General features: G+C 52.6%; 1 protein-coding gene across 5 annotated transcripts in view; it reads right to left on the reverse strand.

Moving 5' to 3' along the window:
- Positions 1–26,912, reverse strand: part of ACAN (aggrecan) — a 60,002-nt gene that overhangs the window by 21,837 nt on the left and 11,253 nt on the right. For 2 of the 5 annotated variants that reach the window (XM_045067232.1, XM_045067229.1), the window contains exons 2-10: positions 12,600–12,676; positions 9,818–10,201; positions 8,784–8,958; positions 7,047–7,174; positions 5,446–5,739; positions 3,943–4,368; positions 1,955–2,129; positions 1,294–1,421; positions 99–392 (exon numbers count right to left, since the gene is read on the reverse strand). In XM_045067232.1, the coding sequence (XP_044923167.1) occupies positions 99–392; positions 1,294–1,421; positions 1,955–2,129; positions 3,943–4,368; positions 5,446–5,739; positions 7,047–7,174; positions 8,784–8,958; positions 9,818–10,201; positions 12,600–12,669 (2,074 nt within the window). In that variant the 5' untranslated portion in view covers positions 12,670–12,676. Of the gene's footprint in view, positions 1–98; positions 393–1,293; positions 1,422–1,954; positions 2,133–3,942; positions 4,369–5,445; positions 5,740–7,046; positions 7,175–8,783; positions 8,959–9,817; positions 10,202–12,015; positions 12,107–12,599; positions 12,677–26,912 lie in introns of those variants that run through there. The other 3 variants (XM_045067230.1, XM_045067228.1, XM_045067231.1) reach the window with 2 other exon arrangements.

The raw sequence follows: 26,912 nt of genomic DNA on the forward strand, positions 1-26,912 counted from the left end.
GGAGGGACAGGGATGGTGGACAGGGGCCAGAAGGGGTGAGCCCAGAGGAGTCATGCACCAGGCAGAAAGGAGGCTGGACGAGAGGCAGGAAAGCATACCTCGGAAGCAGAAGGCGTGGTGCCGGGACTGGGGGTCAGGGAGGCCTGTCTGGTTGGGGTAGAGGTAGACAGTTCTCACGCCTGGCTTGTCTCCGCCGCAGGAAGGCCTCGGGGTGACGATGGGGTAACGGAGGCTGCCGTCTGACAGCCAGCCGGCGTAGCACTTGTCCAGGCCTCGGCTCCAGGCGGCGTAGAGCTGGCCCGTAGAGGCCAGGGTGGCGTTGTGAGATTCACAGAATGCCAGCGCTTCCTGGAAGGTGAACTGCTCCAGGCGTGTGACGAAGAACACCTCCCCTGGGGGCAGAAGCAGGTGGCAGGTGTGACCCTCATGCCCACAGCCAGAGCAGCTCTGCTTACTGGGGGGTGGGGGAGTCGGGGGCAGGGCAACTGAACTGAGACCAGCCGGTCCCTCTGCATGGAAACATCTTCCGTCTTGTCTAGCTTGTCCAGTCACTCTTGGGCACCCTCCCTGTGCTCCCCTCCACCACAGGATTCAAGCACGGAGCACCTGAGGACTGGCAGCCCCCCACCCCTGGGGTGGGTCCTGGAGCCACTCTTGGGGTTTGGGTCCCCACACCCAGAACTGTACTCAGGTGCCTGTCTGATTTGAGGGAAGGAAGTTCATGTTTACTGAATACCCACTTGTACCAGGCCCTTATCACACATATCTCATTTAATACTCACCAAGGGTGATATCAGCACAATCAGCTCCTATTTTATAGATGAGGAACCTAAGGCCCAGAGAGGTTAAGTAACTTGCCCCAGGTCCCCAAACTCTTTCCAGGACACCAGCATTTCCAAAATTGGGTTCATTGGAATAGCAATTTGGTGATGATCATTGTAATTAAAAGAAATGAAATGAAACAAAAGAAAAGATCTTTTTGTTTGTACTGCTTGGTTAAGCAGAGTTTAAAAGGTTTTCTATTGCAGGACTTCCCAGAACCTTTGATTTGTTCCTGGGCACTGGGACTCTCCATGAGACAGATGGCATACCTAAAACTTATCTGTAATAATTAAAGGCTCATTGATTAGCAGAACTCAATGGTTTTAAATCAGTATTCACCTGCAGTGCTGGGGGAACACGCATGAACCATGCGGGAGAGTGAGGCTGGAAAAGGAACAGAACTGGGTGGTTCTTTGTGTCTCCCCAATAGCCCACTGCCTGGGGCCCAAAATTCGAGAACACGGGCCGTACCTTCGAGCCTGTCCACGTAGCAGTAGACGTCATAGGTTTCTGATGCTGGCCGCACACCGTAGGTCCTGACCCCTGGGCTGCTGTCTTTGTCACCCACACACGGAGTCCGTGGGCTCACAATAGGGTATCTGCAAAGGAGCACAGGAGGGGTGCATGGAGGCCTGTTCTAGAGGCTGGGGGATGCAGGGCCCAGGGAGAGGCTGGCAGGTCTCTTGGGTACTTGGGCGCATCTTCAGTCATTTGGGATCGAAACCTGGATGGAGCTCCTCTTGCAGCAAGCTCCCTGTGTGGCTGGGGGAAGGGTCTGGGGGCCCCTGGGGGATTCCTGGCTTCAGAAGAGAGCCCGTCATATGGAAGGGCACTGAGTCAAGCTGAAGGGGCGTGGAGTGGGGGGCCCTGAGGAGAGATTCTCCCGGTCTCCTCGGGGTAAATGACCAAGGACTTAATGTCACCTTGGGCCCTTCCCCACCTGCTCAGAATATGCCTTGGTTCTGGGGGAGAAATTAGGAGAGGAGCCATGGAGTCATTAATTAATTAATTACTGCACAGTGTAGCAGGTGCCCATTCTGCTGGGTGCTGGACGGGTGCTGGACAGGTGCTGCTCCCCGAGCCCCACCGCTCATGGTTGGCTTTGGCCCGGGGGGCGGGGCTGGTCCTTCACCTGACGGTCTGGTCCTGCAGCCAGCCGGCATCACACTGCTCGTAGCCTGCTTCGTAGGCGGCCTGGAGCTGCTCCGGGGAGGCGATGACAGCCCCAGTGCGCAGGCAGGCCTGCTGAGCCTCCTCAAAGGTCAGTGAGTAGCGGGCGGATCCTGGGCGGTAGTGGAACACAACCCCTGCTTTGGGGTGGGGAGAGGAAGAGAAGGAGAGACCAGGTAGGCTCAGAGCAGGCAATGGACAGCGACAGTGACACCACAGTGACAGTGTCCAGGGGGCCTGGTTCTTTGGCTTTGAGGGCAGGGAGGGAGCCCCGGCTCCTTCAGGAACGATTCCCCTTCATCTTCTCCTTCCCTTCCTACCTCTGATCCTATCCTCAACCAAGCTGATTCCCTCTGCTTGTTCAAGCTACTCCTGAAATCCATCTCCCTGAGAGGGCCTTGGAGGACTCTTCTGCCCTGGGTGTCCCCAACCCTCCCCTTTGTCCCTTTACTCTTTACAACAAACGCATTTTTTTTTCTCATTATGAAAAGAATAAGCACTCGTTACAGAACATTCGGAAAATACAGAGAAGGCGAAGGAATATATTGGACAACCCCTGGCACTTCTTGCACCCGGCCCAGGCCCCAGGAGGCGGGTGCCTGACTGAAGATGCCAGCCAGTGTTTTTGTGGGTGTGTACCGGTAGCGTTCTGGGAGTGGCCTCGTGGCTTTTGCCAGGTTTTCAAAGGGGCAGAGCCTTGTCCTTGAGCTACCTACCCACTTACTCTGCCTCTCCCACTGTGTTCGGCTGTGTACATTGGTCTCTGTTTCTGACCCTTCCCAAGATAATTGACCAGCCTATGTCACACCTTCAAATCCTTGGTCTATACTGTCCCATATCCCTTGCTCTGTCCTGTGGCCGATGCTCATCTGTCCCTCGGCACCTTCCCACACAGAGCCAATGGGACTCTTTCCAGTCCTGGCCTAAGCCTGGGACCCAGCCATTTGGAGGTTACCCTGAAACTCTGAAATGATTTCTCCTTCCCAACAGATTGTACTCATTGGGTCATGTCAGGCTGAAATCCCACTTGGTGGCATCCTGGGTGTGATGGTCGGCGGCAGTGTCCAATCTGCTTTTCCCCCAGAAGGGGACACCACCAAGGCCCTTACAAAAGCCACCCCAGAATGTCCTTCCTGTTCTTGGATTGGAGTTTGGGGAGCAGCTGAGCTCTATAACATCCCAAGCCTCCAGACCTTTATTAAGCCTCTGGAACACACCTTTCCTAGAAGAAGGGCTGGCAAGCATTTTCTGGAAAGGGTCAGACAGGACATAGTTTAGTCTTCATGGGCTCACTAGTTTCTGTCACAACTACTCAACTCTTTTGACAGCCTGAAAAGGGCCACAGAGAGCACACTGATGAGTAGCTGTGGCTTTGTTCCAGTCCAGCTCTATTTGCGGCCGTTGAATCTTGAATTTTATGTCATTTTCATTACATGACACAAAAGGTTATTCTCACTCTGACTTTGCCCCCCAACTATTTAAACCTGTAAAGCCATCCCCGGTGTGCGGACCATATAGAAACAGGTGGAAAGCTGGTGTGATCGTCGGAGCTTGGTTTGCTGACCCCTGTCCCTGAAGGTCAGCTCTGTGAGGAGCCCCGGGGTCACCTCGTACACCGGTTTTCAAGCGGCTCTGTTCTGTGGCAGTGCCTGATGGGGCGAGGGGGGGGCCCTGGACCAAAGGGCCCCAGTTCTTGGCTCCACTCCCCCCTTGACCCATGTGGCATCCTTATCTGCCTGACACATACTCCCATTTCCACCTATGATTTCATTTGAGGGAAATGTTTTATGGCCCACCTCCTTGTTTTACAAGCGAGGAGAACTGAGTCTGAGGGGAGGAAGGCTTGGCCCAGGTCTCAGGCAAAGTTGAAGGTACAGATCCTTAAGTACTCCAAGTTCTTTCCACCTGCCCCCCAGCCCCCATGCAGCCCCGTGAGGGACAGGCACTTACCCCCAGGCAATTGTGGCCGCCCAGACACCTCAGCTGTGCCTGGGGCTGCGGTCACCTGCACGACATGGTCCTCACTGGTGAAGGCGGTGAAGGCTGGGCCGGGCGTAGCGGGAACACCCCAGGGCCCGGTGATCTCTCCAGTCCTGTTCTCGGCCTCAGGGAAGGCAGTGGCCCCTCCAACAGGGGCGAACGTGAAGGGCTCCTCGGGCTCCGGGGCGAACGTGAAGGGCTCCTCGGGCTCCGGGACAGTGGGAGAGACACCAAAGACGGGTCTCACGGTGAGGATCACGTTGCCTCGGGCTTCACCCTCGGTGACATTTCCGGGCAGCGGCAACTCCACGTCAGGCCAGGTCACGGTCTGGATGGTGATGTCCTCCTCGCCGCCAACCCCAAAGAAGTTTTCTGGGATGTCCACAAAGTCTTCACCTGGGGTGGGGAGAGAAACAGGCTTTAGTGGCTCTACCTGGGGCTGGCTTGAGGGAGATGAGTGACAGATCCACCTCCTTCCGCACCAGGGAAGGAAAGCTTTCCGTCTCCGTGTGGCTGAAGAGTTCCAAGGGATCATGCCAGGAGACACTGACCGAGCAGCTCACCGCTCATATGACCAGTCCGGCTAAACCTCCCTTCCTGATCAACGCCCGCTGCTTCCTCACCTATCTTCTGGGTACCCGGTGCTGTAACTGGCCAGCAGAACAAGGTCAATCATTTTAAGAAAGAGGAGACCCACAAGCGTGCTACCACTTCCAAAAGGCTGGTTAGGATATTGAAAGGTTAAGAGAGGCTTTGGGGGGAATCTTTGTTACTTTGGCATAAATGCTTCTCTTCGTGTAAAGTCAGGCCATGAAAGCCAAACAGGAAGGAGCTAGGCCACCATGCTGTCCCAATTTTGTCATAACAGGGACACAGCTCCACAGTATCCACATTATTTTTCCTCTAAGAATTTAGCATGTAGTTGTTATCCCTAATCCAGACTGTGTAACATGAAATAAAAACCTTATTTTTAAAAGGTTTAGTCTAAATTTTCCAAAGTAAATTGTAGGTCAGCTCTGTCCCCACCTCCCCACTCTTTTCAATGACCTTGTGGTCCTTCTGCACACTGGATTCCAGAGGGTGGATAATGGTGCCCGCCTCTGGGGGGGGGCATGGTTTCATGCCCCCCACCCACCACCCACTCCTCGGACAGATGGGCACATTGAGGCTTTCCCCGGCTGCACAGTCGCCCGTGGCAGAGCTATGACTCCAACCTGAGCAAACACAGATTCTAAGCTCGCTCTTTTAATCCTCTTCTGAGCTGATGAGCCAGGGTGGGATCCTGCTGCCTACGGGGCCTCTCCCTTAGGTGTTCTAGCAGCTAGTGACAACAGGGGTGTTGAGACATGGGGTTTGGTCACCTGTGGCCCCTTGAAGGGGTAGAAAACAACCCCCATTCCCAGCTCCCCTCTTCTGGGCCCCCATTCCCACAGCACAACGCCCCCCGCTTCCTGGCATCCCTCTGAGCCCCACCTGTGTAGCAGATGGCATCGTAGCGGGATGAGGGGTCCGGGTAGCCTGTTTGGTTGGCGTGCAGGTAGACGGTCCGCACGCCCAGGAGATTGCCCCCACAGTTGGGCCGGGCCTTGGAGATGGGGTAGCGCACGCTGCGGTCGGCCAGCCAGCCGGCACTGCACACATCCATGCCACCCTGCCAGGCCAGGTAGAGTTGGCCCGTGGTGGCCAGTCGTGCGCCCAGCCGCCGGCACTCATTGGCCGCCTCCTGGAAGGTGAACTTGTCTGGAGACGTCGCATAGAAGACCTCACCTGTGAGGGATGGGATGGGCAGGGTGAGGACCTCTGTCCCCTCTCCTGCCCTGCATCCCCAGGGCATCCATGTGACTCCTAGGCTCCAAATCCTGCTCTAAAGCATCCTTGCTCACGCTCTGCTGTGCAACGTACCTCCTCCCAGGGCATCTTTCCTAGGAGTTAAGCATTGTCCATGCAAGCAATCCTTTAAAAAAATTCAAGTTGTGATGGGAAGAACAGGTATTAGGCTTTGACCCTCCCAGCAGTGGTTCCCAAATGGGGGTTTCTAGGCCCCAAAGCATCCATAAGGGCCTTGTGAGCTCTTTTTACTATTTTCGCAAACCTAAGCATGTTGTGTTGGGGGTAGGGGTTGGGAGTGGGTATCTGTTTCCTGGGAAGGAGCAGGTTGTCCCCACTTAGTGGCAGCTCTGATTGGCCGTGCCTTTGGTGAGCCAAGAATGGGAACACAAATATTTGCTCCTTAACAGCCCCTGGGCCCGGGGGCAAGAGAAAGGGAGCCCTGGGGTGAGAAAGCAGGGGACTGTCCCAGCCTCAGAGTGAGCCAGGTTGTCAGGTCTTCTCTTCAGCCTGGGGGAAGCTGCAAACTTGGGTGGGCTGGGGGCAGAGGCGGCAGAGCCTGGAGTGTCAAAAGGGGTGATGTGTGCAGGTGGGAGAAGAGGTAGTCCTCCACATGCCTGGGTCACGCAGGAAGCTCTGCTTGTGATCAAGATGAGCACCCTTTACAAAGCAGAGAAAGACCCCAGCTTCCTTCCTGCCGTCACTGAGGATCTCCAGAACCAGCCCACCAGGAGAGCCCAGATGACGCTGGGGGCAGGCAGCAGGGAAACTAGAGAGGGTGGAAGGGCAGCCGGCTCTCCTGGGAACTACATTTCTGATGGACCCACCCTGGAGTGGCCTGGGGTGTCCTTTGCGAGGGTGACAAGGCTGGGCTGGGCTTTACTGGTGCAGTGACCCTTGGGACAGCGATGGGCTGGTCAGAGCAGCAGGGGTCCTGGCTGGGAGGGCCAGTCCCAGCCCAGCCCAGCAGAGAGACCGAGACAAACATTCTTGGGCCCAGTAGTGGGACCAGGTGGTTGGTAGGTGTCCACCGCCTGCTGAGGCTCTTTCCAAAGTGGGGAGTGAGGGGATCTGGGGGCCCATTCCATCCCCCCACAGGCCCCCCACCCTCTCTAGGCAAGGCAGAGAGGGGTCTGGTGTGTGCTGCCCTGGGTTTGTGGTCTGCCTCAGAGGAGGCCCACATGCTTCCTAGTGTCACTGGGGAGAAGGGGACAGACAGGTGTCTTGGGAAGGGGACAGGGCCTCACCCTCCATCTCCTCAGCGAAGCAGTAGACATCATAGGTCTCATTGGTGTCGCGGATGCCATAGGTTCTCACGCCTGGAAACTCATCCTTGTCCCCATAGCAGCCTTCCCTTGGAGTGTGGATGGGGTACCTGCCGGGAACCCAGAGTGGATGTTGTGTGACACTCGGGGGACAGAAGGCGTGCGTGGCCTGGGCCCTGGTATCCTCCTCCCATGGGAGGAAACGGGGACTCACTGGTGTGTTTGCCAGCATCTTCCCTGGATATGGGGACTGTTCGTCTTTATGGCTTTGTTCCCCAAGCTTTGATGAGACACATGTTTTCACAGTCAGTGGTGATTACAGGCAGCCCCCTTTGCCAAATACATATTGGAACCGAACATTCAGGGCCTGCAAACCTTTTCTATAGAAAGGTCAGAGAGTAAATAAATATTTTAGGTCTTGTGGGCCGCAGAGTCTCATCTTGACCCCTCAACTCTGGAATGGTAGCGTGAAGCAGTCACAGAGTTCCCACATGACTTTATGTACAGAAATAAAGGTGGGTTGGATTTGACCCACTGGCCACCATACGCCGACCCCTACTTTGTGTCATTTGAGTTTCACGTCCACCTAATGAGGCAAGTGTTAGAAACACTGCATTTTAACCTGGAAGAAACTGGGCCCTGAGACGATAAACAATCTGCCCAAGGTCACACAGCTTATAAGTGTCAGAGCTGTGTTTTGAGCCCAGCTCTTTCTGAGGCCATAGTGCGGGCTCTTGCACTATGCTAGGCTGCTGTCTTGTCTTGTCTTCCTGCTGATAGCCTTTGTGTCCTAAGATCTGAAAGATCTACCCCAAGATTGTGAAGATATTTTCCTTTGTTTTCTTCTAGAGGCTTTGTGGTTCCAGCTCTTCCATTCAGAGCTCTGATCTACCCTGAATGCATGTCTCATCCTGCCTCAACAGGCTCTCATGGCTTGAGATCCCTCGAGGGCAGAGCTCTGTCTGTGCGGCTGGGCTATGCATCCCTCAGCAGCCACCCGCACGGAAAAAAAGCACCAGAAAGCTTAATTTATGTCTTGCCTTGTTAAAAACAACAACAACAAAAAGGCAAGGGTTTTACAAAAAAACCACAAAACACCAAAGCCTCAAGAAACTGCAGAGATCATGGCAAAGGGGAACAGGAGTAGGAAGGGTAATGATGGGTCATTTGCTCATTTAGGGTGAAGTTGCTAGCAGCTCCTGACTGCCACAGGGCAGACTGACAAGGATCTAGACAGGTCAGGAGTCTTCCATCAGCAGAGCCAGACATTGTCATCGGACGGACGTTCCAGAATGTGTCGTGACCACCCCAGGGGCTCCTATCTGAGATGGTCTGGGACAAGGGGCACAGTTGCTTTATGGCTCACGCTACATTTTCAAATGAATACAATAAGCCCCTTTTTAAAAAAAAAAAAAACTAAGGCACAGCTTTCTGTTCAAGTTCTATATTCTTTTAAAATTCCTTGCAGCCACTAAAAGTATTTGCCCGGGAGCACTGGAGCTTTCTGGAAAAGCACGTGGTGAATTTTTTGCATGCAGCATAGCTGACCCATGATTGTATCTTTCCTCATAGCTCAATTGGATGAGCTTGCTCCTGAACAACATAAGCATGGTTAGAGTAGGCTGAGGCATTGCTCCAGCCCCAACCCAGGCTGGCCACAGCATCATGGCAGCCCCAGGCCCAGGCTGCCCGACTCTGCATGTGGCCCTGGCGGCATACCTGACAGTCTGGTCGGCCAGCCAGCCGGCATCACACTGGTGGAAACCGTCCTCGTAGGCGGCCTGCAGCTGCTCGGGGGTGGCAATGATGGCACTGTTCTGCAGGCAGGCCCGCTGCGCCCTGTCGAAGTCTAGCGTGTAGCGCGTGGAGATGGCTCTGTAATGGAACACAATGCCTGCAAGACACACGCAGGTGGGAGAGCAGGTCAGGCACAGCCTCCTGTCATCAAAGTCCTTGAAGATTTATGGCTACGGTCAAGGGGCCTGGTCTGGGCATCTAGCAAATGCGCTCATCTCCCCACATTCACATGTGGTCCTTCTGCCTTTGCTAAAATAACTCTAGTGACGGGGACCTCACTACCTTACAGAGGACCTGTTTTGAATATCTGATAATTCTGATAATCAGAAAGTTCTTGAACTAAAATCTGCCTTCTTTTACTTTTTTTTGTGGCACTCCCAGGCCCCATATTTTCTTCAGGGAAAGAGACACTTAGAGCTCCAAGTATCCTCAGCCCAGGGGCATCCTAGTGGGAACCCTATGCTCAAACTAACCAAACTAACCTTGGGCCAAGGAGAGAAAAGGAACCAGGGAGGCTTCATCCCTTTCTCTGGCTTCTGGAGCTGAGAATGGGTTTGGGGTGGGAGGTTGGGGAGGGAAAAGACATCTGGATGAAGAGTCAGGAGACCACTCTGGCTCGCTTCCAGGGAAATGTCAGGCACATCACCTAACCTCAGTTTGCTTATCTGTAAAATGGGAATGATCACGGAATCATGGGATTGTAGCAAAGTACAAACTTTCATTTACATGTGATGATGGCCAAGATGTTTTTAAGTCCCTCAAAGTCCAGAGAGAATGACAGTTCCATCTCCGTGTTACAGAGACACAACTGAAGTTAAGTGACTTGACTCAGGTGGGTGGAAGCTGGTGGGGTAGGAGCCGGGATTTGAAAACCAGCCTGCCTGCATCCATTCCCGTGAGCATACCATTCTGGTTCTTTCCCCAGGTGAAGCAGTGTCCCTCTGGGAAGTTCTCACCTTTCACCATGACCTCTACGGTAGCCTCGCTGTCCTCAATGCCGTGCATAACCTCACAGCGGTAGATCCCAGAGTCATTGGAGCGAAGGTTCTGGATTTCCAAGGTGGCGTCGCTGGGGATGGCCGGGTAGTTGGGCAGCGAGACCTTGTCTTGGTAGGCACTGTTGACCCGTACCTGCCCTTCCGTGGCTACCAACAGGACCACCTCCTTCTCCTTGGAAATGCGGCTCCACTTAATTCTCGGGGCGAGGGGGGCAGTGGAGGGGGCGGTGGTCACAGGATGCATGGGGTCGATGAAGTAGCAGGGGATGCTGAGGGAGTTCCCCAGGAGGACCCGCAGAGGGGACGGTTCGGGGATGCTGACACTCAGTGAGTTGTCAGGGTCTGTGGGGCAGGGACAGAGCTGTTAGTGACTGGAGAGGACCACCCAGCCTCCTGGTCAGTTCTGGAGATGACAAAATCCCGTGAGTGCGTCTGTATTTACGGTGTGTGTGTGGAACACTCCTGTACCATCTGGAATTCTGGGAAGCTTTGCAACACCTTTTCCAGAGCAACCTTCCTCAAGAACCCCGGTCTCCTTACCTCAAGACAGGAACTATGGGACTGGAAAAGGGCTGCAGGGAGGGCAAAGAAAACTTTAGAGCTGAGATTCTGCCTCTCTGTTTCTCAACCTGGGGTACCCCAGGGGATACCAAGCCATAAGAGAAACAGGACTCCCATCTTCCTGAAATGACAGCTTAAAGATTTGGGGGAAAATCACTTCCGGGCAGGAAAAGTTGTGATGAGGAAGAAAAATAAATCCACATGATGTTCAAAGCTCACATGCAAAATGACATAGACACTTGAGGTCTGCTTTGGACTCCATCCTGTCTTTGCGGAAGGACAAGGCATTTTCTCCTGCTGTTGGGGACTCAGGGATGGGGGACCGGCTGGAGAAGCGTCAGAGAAGAGTAGACATTCATGTACGGCCACAAAAAGTCAGAGAGGGGTGGGGGTTGGGAGTGGCATATGAGCAGCTCCTCAAAAAATCACGGAGAGTATTGGTAGGGAAGATGTCACATGTTTACCAAATCCACTTAGAAGTAAAAGATCTTCCTGGAATGGGAAAGAAACAGCTTTTGCAAAAATAGCACCTTTCATGGCAGGTCATAGACTTATGGGACCCTTTTTTTTTTTTTTCCAGGAGAGCCTACAGGTTGAAAATAAAAATGTCTCAGATATTTGTGGGTGGTAAATACGTAACAGGGCAAGGACGGGGGGCAGGGAAGTTTGGGGGGCCCAGCCCTAAGCTCTGAGGTTCTGGGCAGCCACTATTAGGTCCTTCCACAAAAATCTCCCTCTGAATGCTCAGCCCTCACCCCACAACACAGCATGGTTTTAGAGCTGGCTGTTCTCCGGTTCTCCAGGGAGAGCTAAAAGTGACTGCAGGGCCCAACAGTGCAGTTTTTAAAGCTCTCATGTGACCCTATGAACTGGTCTGCCTGTGTGGGCAAACCACCCAGGTTACAGCCAAGGGCTGGATATTTGTGGGTCCCCGAGCGAGAGTACAGATGGAGACCCATATATCCTACGTATAAATATTTAAAAGTTATAAATCAAGTCCACAGATCGTTAAATAAAATATGCTCTATCTTCTTATTTGACAATGATACCTTTCAAAATGAAAAGCCAGATTCTAATCTAGGATTCTTGGATTCCCTAGCGTTTTGCACTGGACTCTGGTGCAAAAGCAGGGGGCCGCCTTCTTTGCCAGTTCTCTGCACCGTGAGGGGTCTGCGCTTATCCCAGCCCTCACACCCCAGCTCTGTCCACACCGCACACAAACAGCCACCCCTTGACCTCTCCCTCAGGCCTGGAACGGCTCTCACCAAGAGCAGGGTCCTCCCTCTTGGAGGATGGGTCCTGGAAGTGGCTTGGGTCCACGTGGGCAGGTAATTTGGGGCATGCTGGCTATCCAGAGTGTGGTCTAAAGGGAGAGAGCCTCGATCTGGATGGACATGTCCCTAAAGGACCCCTCATCCTTTAAGGAGCACTGGGGCTGGAGGAGGGCCGGAGGGAAGCCCGAAAGTGCATGGCCCAGAGCAGGGGCCTCTCCTGCCTAGGTCTAAGGGAGATACAGCTCACTTTGGGGCCAACCCGTCCTGCAGTCAGGGGGCAGTTCGTTTACTTGGTTGAGGGCTCCATGATCAGAAACCCACCTCGTGCCTGCCATATGCGAAAGACCCCGCGGGATCTTCCCGAGGACAGTTTGCCAAGAAAAACAAAGACCTGCGCGAGGCGTTGGGGACTTCTTTCTGCTTCTCAAGGAATTTTCTCTTCTTTGATGTTCTAGCGGATCCTTCCTTGGCAGCTTTTCCTCTCTGGGCTTATCTATAATCCCGCCCCAACCCCAAGCTCAGCGTGTGGCGGTTTAGGGTAAGAGCCACAGAGAAAAGATGGGAAGATGGATACCCGCCAGGAGCTCTCCCTCTCGGCTGCCCATCTGCTAGGACCGCCGGGAGCCGACCTGCGCCAGGGCTCCAGGGCGCATGCGCGTGCGTGCGTGCGTGCATGTGTGCGTGCGTGCATGTGTGCATGCGTGCGTGCGTTCAGGTGCACGGGCGCGCTCCCCGCGCAGCGAGGCTTGCCTTCCATAGGGAAGGGGCAGGCAGGGCGGGGGAAAGGCCAGGAACGGGGAGCTTGTATCCCTGCGAGCAGCAGCACTCAGTTCGGGACCTAGTACCCGGAATCCAGTCTTCTGCGGCTGCTGGATGCGCGAGGCACGCGCGGGGGGTGTCCTTACCTGAAGCTTCTAGGGAGCTGACGGCTGTGATGACTCTCAGAGTCACAAACACCAGGAGTAAAGTGGTCATAGTTCACCTGCAAGAAGGGAGGCGGAGGGGTTAGTTGGAGGTTCAGATATGGTGAGATAGGAGGTCACGTGGCACAGGACACAAGGTGATCAATTCCACGGGCCGAGATCTGACATCCCAGCAAGATAAGGCGGCTGCGTGTGGTTCGAGGGGTGTCTCCTCCAAGAATCCTCTCTTCGTAATGTCTCCACGGATGTCTCGGTTTGATGACACGTGCGAGGCTGGAAACCTCCTCCTGTCTCTTCCAGGGCACGTCCTACCCTCTGACCTGTAAAGGCTGTGTCTGAAGGATCCCTGTGATGGTTGATGTCATGTCGACCTGACTGGACTCTGGGCTGCTCAGATATTTGTTCAAACATCATTTTGGGTGCGTCTCTGGGGGTGTTTTTGGATGAGGTGAACATTTAAGTTGGTAACTAAGTAAAGCAGGTTGCCCTGATAATGTGGGTGGGCCTCGTCTAATCATTGGAAGGCGTGAATTTTTTTTTTTTTTAAACAAACAAAAAAACAAACAAACACTGAACCGCTTCCAGGAGAGAGCCCATTCCTCCTGCCTGATGACCTTCAAACTGCTTTCAGATTTGCACTGAAACATTGGCTTTCCCTGGGTCTCAAGTCTTCAGACTCAGGCTGGAGCTATACCCTGGCTTTATTGGGCCATTGGCTTACCTGGTACCTCCAGAATCATGTGAGCAATTCCTTACATCAATTCCTTTCTCTATAGACGCACACATCCAATTGATTCTATCTCTTTGTGGAGAAGTCTGATATAATCCCCCAGGCCCAGAGAAGTGAAATCAGTTAGCCAACCTCCTTGATGGAATCCAGGCCTGCCCCCAACTTCAAATTTGGGAATCTTCTGTGTTGTTAGGATAAAGAAAGTCCGAGCTTTGGAACACAATTCACAGGGGCCTGGGTCAAGCCAGGGGAAGGACTCCCAACCAAAGAGCCCTTGAGGAGGCTTTGGAATGGACAGATTAATCATTGAAGAGAGCAGTGAGATCCCAGGACCCCCAGATCCCTCCTACTGGCCCAAACAATGACTTCCCGGAATCAGAAAAGCTTTCCTTATTGTTATCTGCAGTAAAACTGTCATGCCAAGTATGCAAATCCATGACAACCACAACATAAAGGCCTCCCCTGCACAGCTGGGCCCCTGACTCCAAGTGGGTCACTGCAGGTAGACCCCAAAAAGACCCCATTAAACATACAAGAGATCCACCATAACAGTGGTTATCGATCTTGGCTGTATATGGAAATCACGTGAGCTTCAGCCTAGTCTTGAGGCATTTTAAAAGCTCCCCAGAAGGTTCTAATGTGCGGCCAAGACAGAGCACCACCAGCTAGAGAGTGTGCGGTCCTGTAGCAGACCCTGTGGCTGGCACCCCATGACAGGTGCCTGATGATGTTTCCTGAGTTGCTCTGTTGGTGGGACCCACACTGGCACCCATCCTCCCCTCCCATCCAGACTGGGAGCATTTCATCTTGGTTTAGGAAGTACCTGCATCGCAGATGCTCCTTGTGGGGTGGGGGGAGGGAGGTGGAAGGGCTGGAGGACCTGGAACAAAGACAAGCATGGAGCTTTGGGGAGGCTGGGACGCACCCCTGGGTTCCCCGCTGTGTCAGAGTCTGATGGCCCAGCAGGTGTCGCTCTTGGCTCAGTCACCATCAGCGGGGGTTGGGGGGGGGGAGCAGGGGCAGCTCCTGGGCTCCTTTCCCAGGAATGCATGGGGGAGGGGCAGGTAGGGCCCAGGACTCTGGGTTGACCCAGTTGACCTTTCTTTCCATCCCTGTCATTCATGCCACATACGTTTGTCACCTGAGAGATGGACGGTCCGTCCCCATCTCTTGGGGACAGAGTCTCCAAGGACTTTGTCCCCACTCAGGGGACAGAGAAGAGTGTGTGAGGCATGTTTCCCTCTCACCATAGGACATCTGGAAAATCCCAGAGACCTAACAAGCTGTCCCTTGCTTGTCCTCAGAGATGTTCCTCCTTCGATGCCTTCTTCATTCTCTGGGGTTCCAGGTCCGTGTGGGGCCACTCACGTGTGGCACTCGTTTCAGGCCCACCAGTTGTGGGAAATTGTCCCCCAGAGGCTGGGAGGGTAAGGTGTCCCCTCCTGTCTGGGGAGGGGGCTAGACTTGCGAGCTCCTCTCTTCCCAGAGCCTCCGGGATCCGGTGTCCAGACACAGAGCCCGCCTGTTCTTCCCTCAGAACACCCTCCACTGGGAAGTTCCGTGTATGTTTTTGGAGGCGCGTTTCTTCCCAAACTCCATGAACAAGCCCGCCATTGTCCCAGAGGCAGTGCCTCTCTGTGGGGCTGGGGCCCGCTCTGTTTTTCTCCCTGGCCTCCACCCGGAATGGACAGGGCAGGGGTTTGGGGTAGGGGTGGACTGGACAGAGAAACTAATTTTATTTCTTCTTCTTTTTTTAAGACCAACTTTGGGATAGAAACATTGCAATAAATATGCTCTTGTGTTTGTGTTTTCTCAGCTGTAAAGAAAATAGGGAGAAATACCATTCTGTCCAGCTTCCAAGTGTCTCCAGGACTCACTGAGTCTTTTATGGAAGGAGACGGACTCTGCCAGCCTGTCAACAGGGAGGCCTTTCTCCACGGCAAGCACAGCGAGGTGGTGGCGAGGGGACGGGGCTGGGGCAGAGGAAGGGGACCGGGGTGTCTGGATTGAAGTGAGACCAGGAGTTTGGGGGAGCATGATGGGAGGGTGGGGGCTGAGGGGGTTCTGTGTGTGGCTGGGTGGGTCACCAAGGAACTGGCTTTCTCAGCAGAGAAGAACTAGGAGGCCTGATGGGAAAGTAAGCTTACTAGTGTTTTTGAACTGAGCTGAAGGGGTGTGTGTGTGTGTGTGTGTGTGTATACGTGCACACACTCACGTGTGCGTGCCCCATAGCTGGAGGTAGGAAAAACCTCCACCTTCTCATCAGCTAGACTCTGCCGGAGGGTGGGGGCTGAGGGGGTTCTGTGTGTGGCTGGGTGGGTCACCAAGGAACTGGCTTTCTCAGCAGAGAAGAACTAGGAGGCCTGATGGGAAAGTAAGCTTACTAGTGTTTTTGAACTGAGCTGAAGGGGTGTGTGTGTGTGTGTGTGTGTGTATACGTGCACACACTCACGTGTGCGTGCCCCATAGCTGGAGGTAGGAAAAACCTCCACCTTCTCATCAGCTAGACTCTGCCTCACGGTTGCTGACCCAGCCAGGGCCTAAGCCTTTACTCCACCAAATTAAGAGACCGGACGGGCAGGATGTCCTGAAGCCCTCTTCCAGGACATCCAATGGAGACCCCCAGACCCAGTCCTGGCTTGGCTACCTACTACTTTAATACCCCAGGACCCAACCCCATGGCTGTTTCAAGACCAAGTGAGATAATGTACCAGTCCGGCTCTCCTATCTGGGGCGGAAACTGTGTCCTGGGCTTGGAGGTATGGCATTCAGCAGGCAGCCATCAACACCACTCTCCCTCTGATGTCCCTTGGTGGCAGGACTGGGTGAGCTGACCGGAAGAGGGGCCAGTGGCTGGGGTTTATAGTCATGACCTCCCTGCCGAGGATCCTGTCCACATGGCCAAGACAGGTGGTCTTTTAGTCTCTAACTGAATAGGAGGGGCCCGCTCCTTCACAAGGTGGCTCATGTCGTGGCTGAAGTGGGGGTCCAGTGACCCGCCCCCATTATAATTTCCACCCCTGAACTCCTCCCTCAGGGACCACACTCAACATGTCCACTCCTCCTTCAAGGGACTCGTGCCAGATCTCCAGGGGTCCCCTCTGCTCTCCTGTCTTCTGTTCTCCCACAGACCTGCCCATTCCTTCCACTCTTCCTCCTGTGCCCTCCTGACCTCACCTCCCTTCTTGGACCCACAGAAAGCCAGAGCTGGAAGAGACATGTGAAAGGCAAGTTCAACTCCTTCAGCTTACAGGTGATGAAACTAAGACCCAGAGAGGTTAAGTGACTTGCTCAAGGCCACACAGGAAGTTGGAGGTAGAGCCAGAACCAGAACCCAGTTCTAGGGACCCGGTCATCATCGTCCCCTGTTGTTAGCTCTACGAGTCTGTCTTGTGCCTCAGAGTCTCCAGAGCCCTCCACAGAGCGCCCAGCACAGAGAGAGGTCATTCAGGAAATATCTGCTGAATGAATGAATGAACAAAGGCAGGCCCGAGTACCCCAGGTTTCTGTTGGAGGAGAAGGGATGCTGGAGGCTCACATTGGTTGAGCCCACAGCTGTGGGATAGACCACTCGCATTTTGCAATCAATAAATCTCAGCTACATCGCTGGTGATGTACTTGGCCATGTTCCTTCATGTCAGCACGCCGGTACAGCCTGTGGCTTTGGGAAGGTCACAACCCATGTGCAGCCCAGGGGTGAGACAAGTTGGGACTTCCCTTCCTGGGGTCCCTGGGAGAACCAGTGGGACGCCAGGGCTAGGCCGCATTGGTTGGGCAGAGATAACTTCCCATATCTCTTTCCAACTCCGTGTTCAATGGTGGCACACTGGGAGATTGAAATTGGTCATGGGACTATCTCTAGCGCGGAAAATGAGGGAACACCACAAATGATGGCGTTTGGCTTTCCCTGCCTTTTTGGGAGTGGGCTTACCAGCACACTACTGGAGGTATCTAACGCTAAACAAAGAACCAGGCTGGTTCGCCTCCCCTGACTAGGACTGCTGCTACAGCCATGTTAGCACCTAGGTTTTCTCCTATGTATGCTAGCTCTGCCTCACCATGCACACTGTGACCTCCTTAAGGCTGAAAGTCAAGGCTTACGTTAAAAAAGAGAATTCCCTCCACATTAATTCATGCCACGCTGGGAACAACAAAAAATGGTATTCGATTCCTACTTACTGGTGAATGCCTGAATTTGGTAGACTGGTTGACCAGTAGGATTAGTCACTAAGTGGCTCTGTGTCCATGACTTCAGTCCTGGGGGAGAGATTTAAAAGGACCAAAGCCACCCATTCCCCCAGCCCCTGGCCCCCAGCAGATCATTTATCTGTGGGTTAATCTCACAACAGTGCCTCTTTTCTTGTTGTTTACAGACAAGACCCGTCCTACCTTTGTGCGTCATGGTGTTGACATATGCACCTAAGATTGGGATTTCAAGCCCAGCATTGAGAATGGGTCAGCGATCCCACACCAAGGACACCTCTAGCCAGAGTGACCCCAAGTGCAGCTGCTAATTGATGGTGGGATGTATGGAGAGGGAGAGGCAGGCAGCTGATCCCAGTCCTAGCTCTGTTCTAATTCACTGGGGAACTCATGGAAGCCCTCAGTTTTCCCATCTGTAAGCTGGAATCACAGCACAGCCTTCGCCCCTTGGGAAGGTATTTTTTTGTGTGTGAATGAGAAGATTCTTTTTGTATTTTCTCCTCTCTCCCTCTTCCTCCTATTCCTTATTCTGTGTGTCTTTTTCCATATCTTTGATTTCCTTATTCCTGTTTTGTTGTTTGCTCTGTTGTCACTGAAGCATCTGGAACCCTTGACGATCACTAATGCGGGGTCCACTCTGTGGGTGAGTGTGAGTTCCCAACTGAGAGAGTCCTGACCCACTCCTGGACCTTCCATTGGTAGGGAGGAGCTCTAATGTCCCACCCTCACCTTTGGCCACTGGAAGCGCTGGCCAGCTCCTTGCTGCTTCTCATGCTCCTGATCGCAGGGAGGGGGAAGCTAAGGGAAGGAAGCCCTTTCTGAACTCAGCTTCAGAAATTAGCCCAAGGAGCTGTTTCTGCCAATGCCAGTCTGTGGCCAACCTCACCGTCCCAGCCAGGGTCTAGGTTTTACTGGTTCCACAGTTTAAAAAAAGAAAAGGAAAAAAAAAAAGCGGGCCTGGGTTTGCTGAAGGCCTGCAGGGTAGGAAGGGGAAGGCCCTGCCTATGGAGGTGAGGGGTGAGCAGAGCAGAGAACTGGAAGGAGCAGACCCTGGTCAGGGCACGGAAGACATACAATATTGTAGAAGACAACCACTTCTTTCCTCTCTGGCCTTTCTGCCTTGATCTCCTTCACCCACTGATAAACGTCCTTGCTAGGGACTTTTAGCTGATAACTGTTTGACTTGGATCTGTTGTGACGAGAGATAGGCTGTTCTTCCTCTGCTCTCTGGGGTCCACTGTGAACGCAGGCTCTAGGCAATTCCCTGAAGTGGTCTCTGCTCCAGTTGTCCGGGGAAAATGCAGTATGGGAGAAGATGAAAACCTTAAAAATACAACCTGAATTCATACCTTTGACCCACAACTTGTTATTTGGGTGAAGCTGGGCAAATTTCTTGCCATCTCCGGCCAGAAAATCCCTGGGGGAGGCTTCTGGAAATGGCTTCTTTCCAGTCAAGAGGAGAGGCAGGGAACCATGTTCTAAACTTCTTCTTGTTCCTTCCAAATCACAAAACAGAAGTTTCTATGTCCCCCAGGTAGTCTGATCCCGTCAGGGGAGCTGGCAGGAGGAGTGGGGAGAAAGGGAGCTTGTATCCCACTGAAAGCTTCAATCAGAAGGGAAAGCTGAAGCAAAGGGAAGCTTGGCCTGGGTACTTCACAGGAGCACAGGGTGAATGTTCTTGGAGTGAAAGCCAGCCTTCCTCTCCCATGGCCTGCAAGACCCTACGTGATCTGCCCCCATTTCTGCTTACACCACATCTCCTACTTCCATTTCCAGCCATATTCTAGCTCCCCCTTAAGCACAAAAACTTGTTTCCTTTTTTTTTTTTTAACGGAGAGAGATCACAAGTAGGCAGAGCTGGGTGGGGGTTGGGGAGCAGGCTCCCTGCTGAACAGAGAACCTGATTCGGGCCTTGATCCCAGGACCCTGAGGCCACGACCCGAGCTGAAGACAGAGGCTCAACCCACTGAGCCACCCAGGCACCCCAACTTGTTTCCTTCTAAGGGCCTTTTGGTATCTGGTATACACAAGATACACTTGTGTATCTCTTCCTAGCTGGCCACCTTGCAACATTCTAGGCTCAGTCCAAAGGTTCTTTCCCTGATCACCCTGTTCCTTCACCCCCACCTGGTGCCTCCCTGATATTGTTTATTTATATTATTATTGGAAATTATCATCCTTTCGAGTGTGTTGATGATCTGTTCCCCCTCCCAGAATATACGCCCCGTGAGGGCAGAGACTTTCTTTTGCTCACTGGTCTGTTTCCAGTGCCTAGAACAGTGCCTGGCACACAGCAGGTAAATAAAAAATGTTCATCGAATACGTGAATGGACGGTTCTTAATGCATGGGCGATGCCCCTACTGGATTAAGTTTGGGAATGCAAGGGGTGGTGAGCTTAAGACTGATCCTAACTGTTGGATGTCACCTGATTTCAAGATATTCCTGCCTCCTCAGCCTTGGAGACCAAGAGAAGCCCTCACAGAAAGGGTACCTGGGAGCAGGGGCTGTCAGGGGAGCTGGGAGCATTCCTGTAGTCCATGGAAATACTCATACATCACCCATGGAAACACTTATTCATGTTCCTCTCCTGCTGGGAAAGGACCAGGGGTAGGGCAGAAGGGCTGTGTACGGAGTGGGGAGGGACTCCAAAGATCCAGGGACAAAACAGAACTTGGAGCCATGCTGGCATCTGATAAAGGCTGCATTCACAAGAGGCTTGGTGGGGGGAGGCTGAGTCCGGGAGCTGAGAAGAAAGGTTGGCCATCGGTCTTGCTTCCTAAAGGCTGGGTGCCTGCAGCCATCATGGCCCCAAAAGGAGGGGGGCAGCACTGGAGGGAAAAATTCAACACCACCAACCTTTCCCCGTTATGCCCACCTTTCCCCACTCGCCATTGCAAATTCCCAGTAAAACCAGTTTAAAGTGGAGGTGTACATGGTACGATTAATGGTTCCCAGACACTCACTCAGGGACTTTTAGCTTTGCCCTGTTCTCTCTGTGGAAAAAACCCTAGGACTTGGGACCCACCCCTTCCTGCTCTCAGACTTCCCTTCCAGCTGGGCACTTAGAGGTTTTCTCTGCATTAATTTCAGACGATGTGTAAATATCGAACCTGGGATTTTGGAAGGGAGTGTCCTTCAGCCCAAACTTTCCATCAGGCACAGCTCCTTTTCTGGGGCAGGGATCCTGGGCCAAGAGCTGAGTTCCCTCCACTCGGTGCTCACCGCCAACCTGGCAGAACGGAGAACGCCTTCCTGCTGGGGTTTGGGAAGGGGCTAGAGGGTCCAGTGTGACGCCTCGGTGGCCTCCCCAGCTGAGAACAGAGCCCAGGTTTACAAAATGATCTTTGGTAGAGGTGTCTGGAAGCCGAGAGTCCCGGTGGAAAGGCCCGCTTGTCAGAAAGGGCCATCAGGTGTTTGGGGTGACAGCCGAGTCCCTGGGCAGGCAGACGGCCAGGTGCCTGGCTTGTGGCTGGTGGGAAACAGGGGGCCACTGTCTCCCTGGGGCAGACGCTCGGGTTCTGTAAATTTAGTCCCGGGGTCTAGTCAAGAGTAAGTAAGAAAATGGATTACTAGAGAAAAAAACCCACCTCATTCACTTTTTTCTTTTTCTTTAAGATTTTTCAAGTAATGTCTGCCCCCAACACAGCACTTGAACTCCCAGCTCTGAGATCAAGAGTCACACCTTCCCCTTATGGCTATCCTTCACCCACACTCCTTTCCCTTTCTTAGAGCATGAGCTCTGAAAAGCAGAGGATTCTTTTTCAGCTCTCATGTGGAAGGAATAATTATTTGCCTTTCCTCTGGAGAAGTTCCAGCCATTTTTGGCTTTCCTCCCTCCCTTCTTTCCTCTGTCAAACTCTGTCGTGGGTGCTGAGGAGGACGGAGGGATGGGCCCATGCGTATCCGCCCCCAGGGCTCACCGTGTGGGATGGGAGAGAAGATGTATGAATAAATCCTACAACCCACGAGGAAAGGTCTCCCTGGTTGAGAGAATTCTGGGAGCTGAGAAGATGCAGAAATCACTCTGTTTGGGAGGCCTGGGAGTGCTCTGAGGAAAAGGTAACATTTGAGCTGAGCCTTGATAGACAGTCAGGGACCCAATGGGAGAGGGAAAGGGCCTTCGAGGAGGGAAGGATCATATGAGCAAAGGCATGGAGAAAGGAGTACATCCAACTGGTGTAGGATTAAATGAAGTTACAAACAATGCGGGGCCACGGGGCCACGGGGCCACATTTTGAAGGACCCCTGTAATTAGGTTAGTGAGTCACCTACACCTTCTGCAGGTGATGGGGAGGCTCTGGGGAGTGTGTGTGTTCAGGAATGTCCTGATCTGAGCTGTGTTTCAGAAGGAAACCGAAGCTTCTTCTCTAGCTGTCACTGGCCCCCACCTCTGGAAAGTCTCACCAGGACCCCACTGTGGCCAAGTTCACCCTCCTCCATTAAAGCAGGATCACACATGGCCTGCAGCATTTGTCTGTCTCCGCAAGGAGATGGTGCCTACAGGAGTGGGCACTGGGCGCATCCTTCCTTGGGTCTCCTGCATGCCTGAGCACTGATAACTACATCCTCTAAAAATGACCCTGTATTGAAAGCTGCCCCCAAGCCAGCATGGTGCCCGACAGCAGTCTGAACAAAGATGTTGTCTCATTCAATGCTCACAATCATCCCGAGAGGGGGTCCTGGAGACGGAGGCTTAGAGCAAGTCAATGACTTCCCTCAAATCCCACAGCCAGGGAGTGGCTAACCTGTTCTCTGCTTCCCACGTATATGCTAGCAATGGAGTTTGGTGCAGAGGGCAGAGCCTGTCAGGAGTCCATTCTCATTGTTCAAAGGCCTTTGACCATGTACGGACCCAGCCTTAAAGCATGGCTTCCGTTCACAGACATTTGCCGAGTTCCTCCCACGAAAGGAGTCTTCCCATGGATGGGGTTAAGCTTTAGAGTTGGAGCAGAGCACCCAGCCACCTTGGGGCTGTAGAACAAGGCTGAAAGCCCTGAAGAGCTTGCTCTCTGAGCCCCTCACAGACCCCCTCTGACTCTCAGCTTGTTCCAGAAGAGTTGGCCAAGAGCCATGAGCCCGGGCATGACCTTCTGCTTCTTCCCCCGTTTCCTCCCCTTCCAGCTGTCTCCAGCATGTCCCCAGTGCTCGGCCAGCCTTCTCTGGCTGTGCCACTCTGCCCTGCACAGCTGTCAGGATTATGGGGCCTAATAGCCTCCCGACAGGAAGCCAGCACAGCCACCTTCCAGAAAGCACCTTCGAAGGACTCCCACTGTCCTCTGCCTCCGGGCTCCTCGCAGGTGCAGGTGCTTCTCCAAGTGTTTCTCCAAGGACATGGTCCTCACAAGAAATCCACCTTTCCTTTTGCATGGTTATTGTTTCAAATTCTTTTAAAAAGAATTGTGGTAAGATATGCCTAACACAAAAGTTACTGTCTTTTTTTTTTTTTTTTTTTTTAGTAACTCCAATGGGGAACACCATTGGGGGGCTTGAACTCATGACCCAGAGATGAGGACTGACCTGAGATAAAGAGTCAGATGCTTTACTGACTGAGCCACCCAGGCGCTCCACAAAGTTTACCATCTTCACTATCTTTAAGTTCATATTTCTTACAGTTCTGTAACATGAGGTACGTTCATATGTCACATGACCCTGCCGCCATCATCACCATCTGCCCAGCTGAAACTTTGTGCCCCTTGGAAGACAACTCCCATTTTCCCCTCCCCCAGCTCCTGGCAACCACCATTCCACTTTCTGTCTCTACGAATTTGACTACTGCCTTTCCCTTTGAGGAGGAAAATCAATATCCCTATCTGTGCCAGTATGTAGAGATCTTTATGCACTATTCCATTTGGACAGGTCCCTTTTTTTTTTTTTCTGGAGTGCTCTCTATGGTCAAGGAGGCCTTCCCGCACACAGGGCCCTGCCGGGCACTGCCTTTGGCATCTAGGAATGCCTGCGTCTTCCTGGGGTTGGGCTCTAAAGCAAAGGAGAAACCAGGTATGATTAACATTTCTCTTGAAAATTCCCAAGAAGGCACCGTGTTGGGGCCCCTCACACTCCCCCTCAATGAATCAAACACAATGGTCCTTTTTTCAATTTTGGGTTAATTATCTGAGCAGCGGATGCATTAGTGGGCTTGTTAGAAGGCCATGTTTTTGGAGCTGTACTTACATTAAAACTAGAAACAGGCTTGGCTCTTTAAGATGCTCGCACCATGAGAGGAACAAGGGACCCGAGGCTGATTCCGGGAGCAGCAAATTTGAGTCTCGGGCTTGCTGGGGCACAGATACAGTGGGAGCGGGGGTGGGGTGGGGGGGGAGCGCCTGTAGACTTTCTTGGCGAAGGGTGCTCTCTCTCGGTAACTACCCCTGCACCATAACTCAGCCTCAGACCCCAGCCCTATCTGAGCTTGGTGGGAGCAGTGGGGCCCACCTTCCTGGGTGGGAAAATTCACCCACAGCTGCACAGACAGCAGCCGTGCTAGGATGAGGCCCTGGGGCGCTCTGCTTCCTACTTTCTCCTACCTGGCCTGCGGGCTCTCCTCGAGGACAGGGCAGACTTCCCTCCTCCTTGTGTTTTCCCTCGGTGTCCCATAGAGAGCCTGGCACGCGGGATATTCTAATTATGGAAAACTGCGTCCTGACTTGGAAACACGTTCACACAAAAAGCAAATGGGCAAAATGTTACGTGCAATGCAACGCCATTCCATTTTTGGGTGTATCTATTCATGGGGAGAAAAGACCTGAAGGAGGTACCTAAGTTTAACTCTAGTCATCTCTGGGTGTTAGGTTTACAGTAGATTTTTATTTTCCCATGTCTAGTGTTTATAGTCCCTCAACTTTCTGGGATGGTAAAACGTGTTTCAGAGAAAAAGTGTTTCCAAAAATAAAAGGAAATTTTATATCCTTTAAAAAAAAAATCTACATTCAGGACAATGAACTCCCCAGTGACCAAGGTGGTAGCCAGTGGAGGAAGGGTGGGGTGGGGGAGGGGGAGGGCCTGGGGCTGGGGTAGAGGAGAGAAGAAAGTTCTCTGGTACTATAAAATTCTTGAGAATGGACTGACCGTCAGAATTTTCTTCTGTCGCAGTTAAGGGTTCAACAGACTCTGGGCCCGAGGTCTTCCCAGCTCATGTCTCTCTCCCAAAGGTGCTCCTGGAGACTGTGAGCCAAGGAGCCCCCATGAGGTTCATAGGTATGGAATGCCAGAGTGAGCAGATCTGTATACTCACACCCATGCATGGGCCCCAGACTGAGAGACAAGCCCCTTTGCTTCTCTTTCTTACATTACATGTCTGGGTCCAATCTGAGAAATTCACCTTCTCTGTGGGCATGGACTAGCCAAGAAACCATGAACTTTGGAATCAGACGGTCACGAGTTTCAGCCCTGGCCCGATAACTTACCAGCCATGCCTCTGTTTCACCATCTACGGAATGGGAATATTAGACCTACTTCAAGCTTCTTGCTGCTTTGGGTCATGAGAAAAGGTTTATATCCTTTCTACTCAACATATCCAGTCTCTGGTTAGCATAAAAGCACTGACCCATCAGAGAACACGTCGTTTATCTAACTTGATAAACTTCCTGTATGTCTCAGAGACGAAGCATGAATCCAAAATATAGTAACCAGTCAATGAAGGGTGTCATTGGTTGAACTGAGTTCCCCACCCCCCAAAAAAGATATGCTGAAGCCCTAACCCCCAGGACCTGTGAATGTGACCTTATCTGGAAAGAGGGTCTTTGCAGATATGATCGAGTCAAGGTGAGGTCATTGGGATGGACCTTTATTCCAGTATGACTGGTGTCTTCATAAGAAGTGTGAACAGGTGTGAAGACCCAGGCATGCACGGAGAACATTACTCAGAGGCAGAGATCAGAGTGAGCCAGCTCCTGGCCCAGGAACACCACAAACTGAAGGCCATTACCAGTAGCCAGGAAGAGGCAAGGATGGGTTCTCTCTTACAGGTTTCAGAGGGAGCATGGCCCTGAAGAGACCTTGATTTTGGACTTCTAGACTCCAGAACTGTGAGGTGATACATTTCTGTCATTTTAACCGCCCCCTTTGCTGTGCTTTGTTACAGCAGCCCTGGGGAAACCAATACAATAGGTAAATTTCTATTGTATTACGACTACAACTAAAAACACTTCTAAAAAAAGGAGACTGCCCTACCTTACTTGGTCGTCAACCTCAGGATGACTGAGATTTCTTTAGAGATTTCTTTACCTCTCAGGTCTAGACTAAATCTCTCCTGCCTTTTTTTTCTTAGTGGAGACGTGTCCTGCTTTGGGATTTTTTTTTTTAAATTTTATTTATTTGACAGAGAGAGAGACACAGTGAGAGAGGGGGCCCAGCAGTGGGAGAGGGAGGGAGAAGCAAGCTTCCCAATGAGCAGGGACCCTGATACAGGGCTTGGTCCCAGGACCCTGGGATCATGACCTGAGCTGAAGGCAGATGCTTAATGGACTGACCCACCCAGCGCCCTCCTGTTTTGTTTTATTTTGTTTTTTGGATTTTATTTTTAAGTAATCTCTACACCCAACGTGGGGCTCAAACTCACAACCTTGAGATTAAGAGCCGCAGACTCTATCGACTGAGCTAGCCAGGTGCCCTGGGATTGTTCTTGATGGATTTTTCTAGATCTTTCTCATCTTCCCTTTGAACCCAGTCTTTGTGACTTCCTTGGTTTGGCTCTTTGACCCTCATGCCCTCATCAGGTCCTTCCATCTCCCCTTCCGCTCTCACTGATTGATGACGGTGGCTCTCTGTTTTTCTAGGGAGCCAGGAGAAGGGAGAAACAGCCCAGATCCTGGTCTGGAAACTGTCTTTTAATAACAAAAACCCAGAAGTGAACTTTTCTTTGAGGTTTCTGGTCCCGTCTGGACTCAGAGCATCTTTTCTCCTAGAGTCCAGGTAGGACCAAGAAACACTGACGTTTCAACAGAGACACAACTCAGGCAGTTCAGCTGCCTTTGCTAGCTCAGAACCATCGAAGGTTCTCTTGGGACAGTTAGACTTCTTGGTTCCCCAGTCCCAGAAGGGGAGGACAGGGCATGGAACAGGACATGGAACAGGTGTGTGGAGGGAGCTCTGAGTCCAGCACCCGCTCCCCCTCCCCAGCCCACCTCCTGAAAGCACAGCCAAGTTGGTAGCAGTTAGAACATCTGAAAAGGAATTTCTTGCTGGTCCAGCCTTTGTAGCTGTGGTGCCCACAGGGGGCAGTCTACACATGGAAGGGAACGGAATGGCATCCTCCGGGATTACACAGTGCGGGGTGGGGGTGGGATGGGGGCTTGGTACAACAGGTCTTGCTGAGCCACCTGCTGTCGGCCCTGCCAGGGGACCTGCCCTGTTCCACTGCTAG

Source organism: Mustela putorius, unplaced genomic scaffold (genome assembly GCF_011764305.1).
Source record: "Mustela putorius furo isolate JIRA1106 unplaced genomic scaffold, ASM1176430v1.1 tig00003875_pilon_pilon_pilon, whole genome shotgun sequence".
NCBI lineage: Eukaryota > Metazoa > Chordata > Mammalia > Carnivora > Mustelidae > Mustela > Mustela putorius.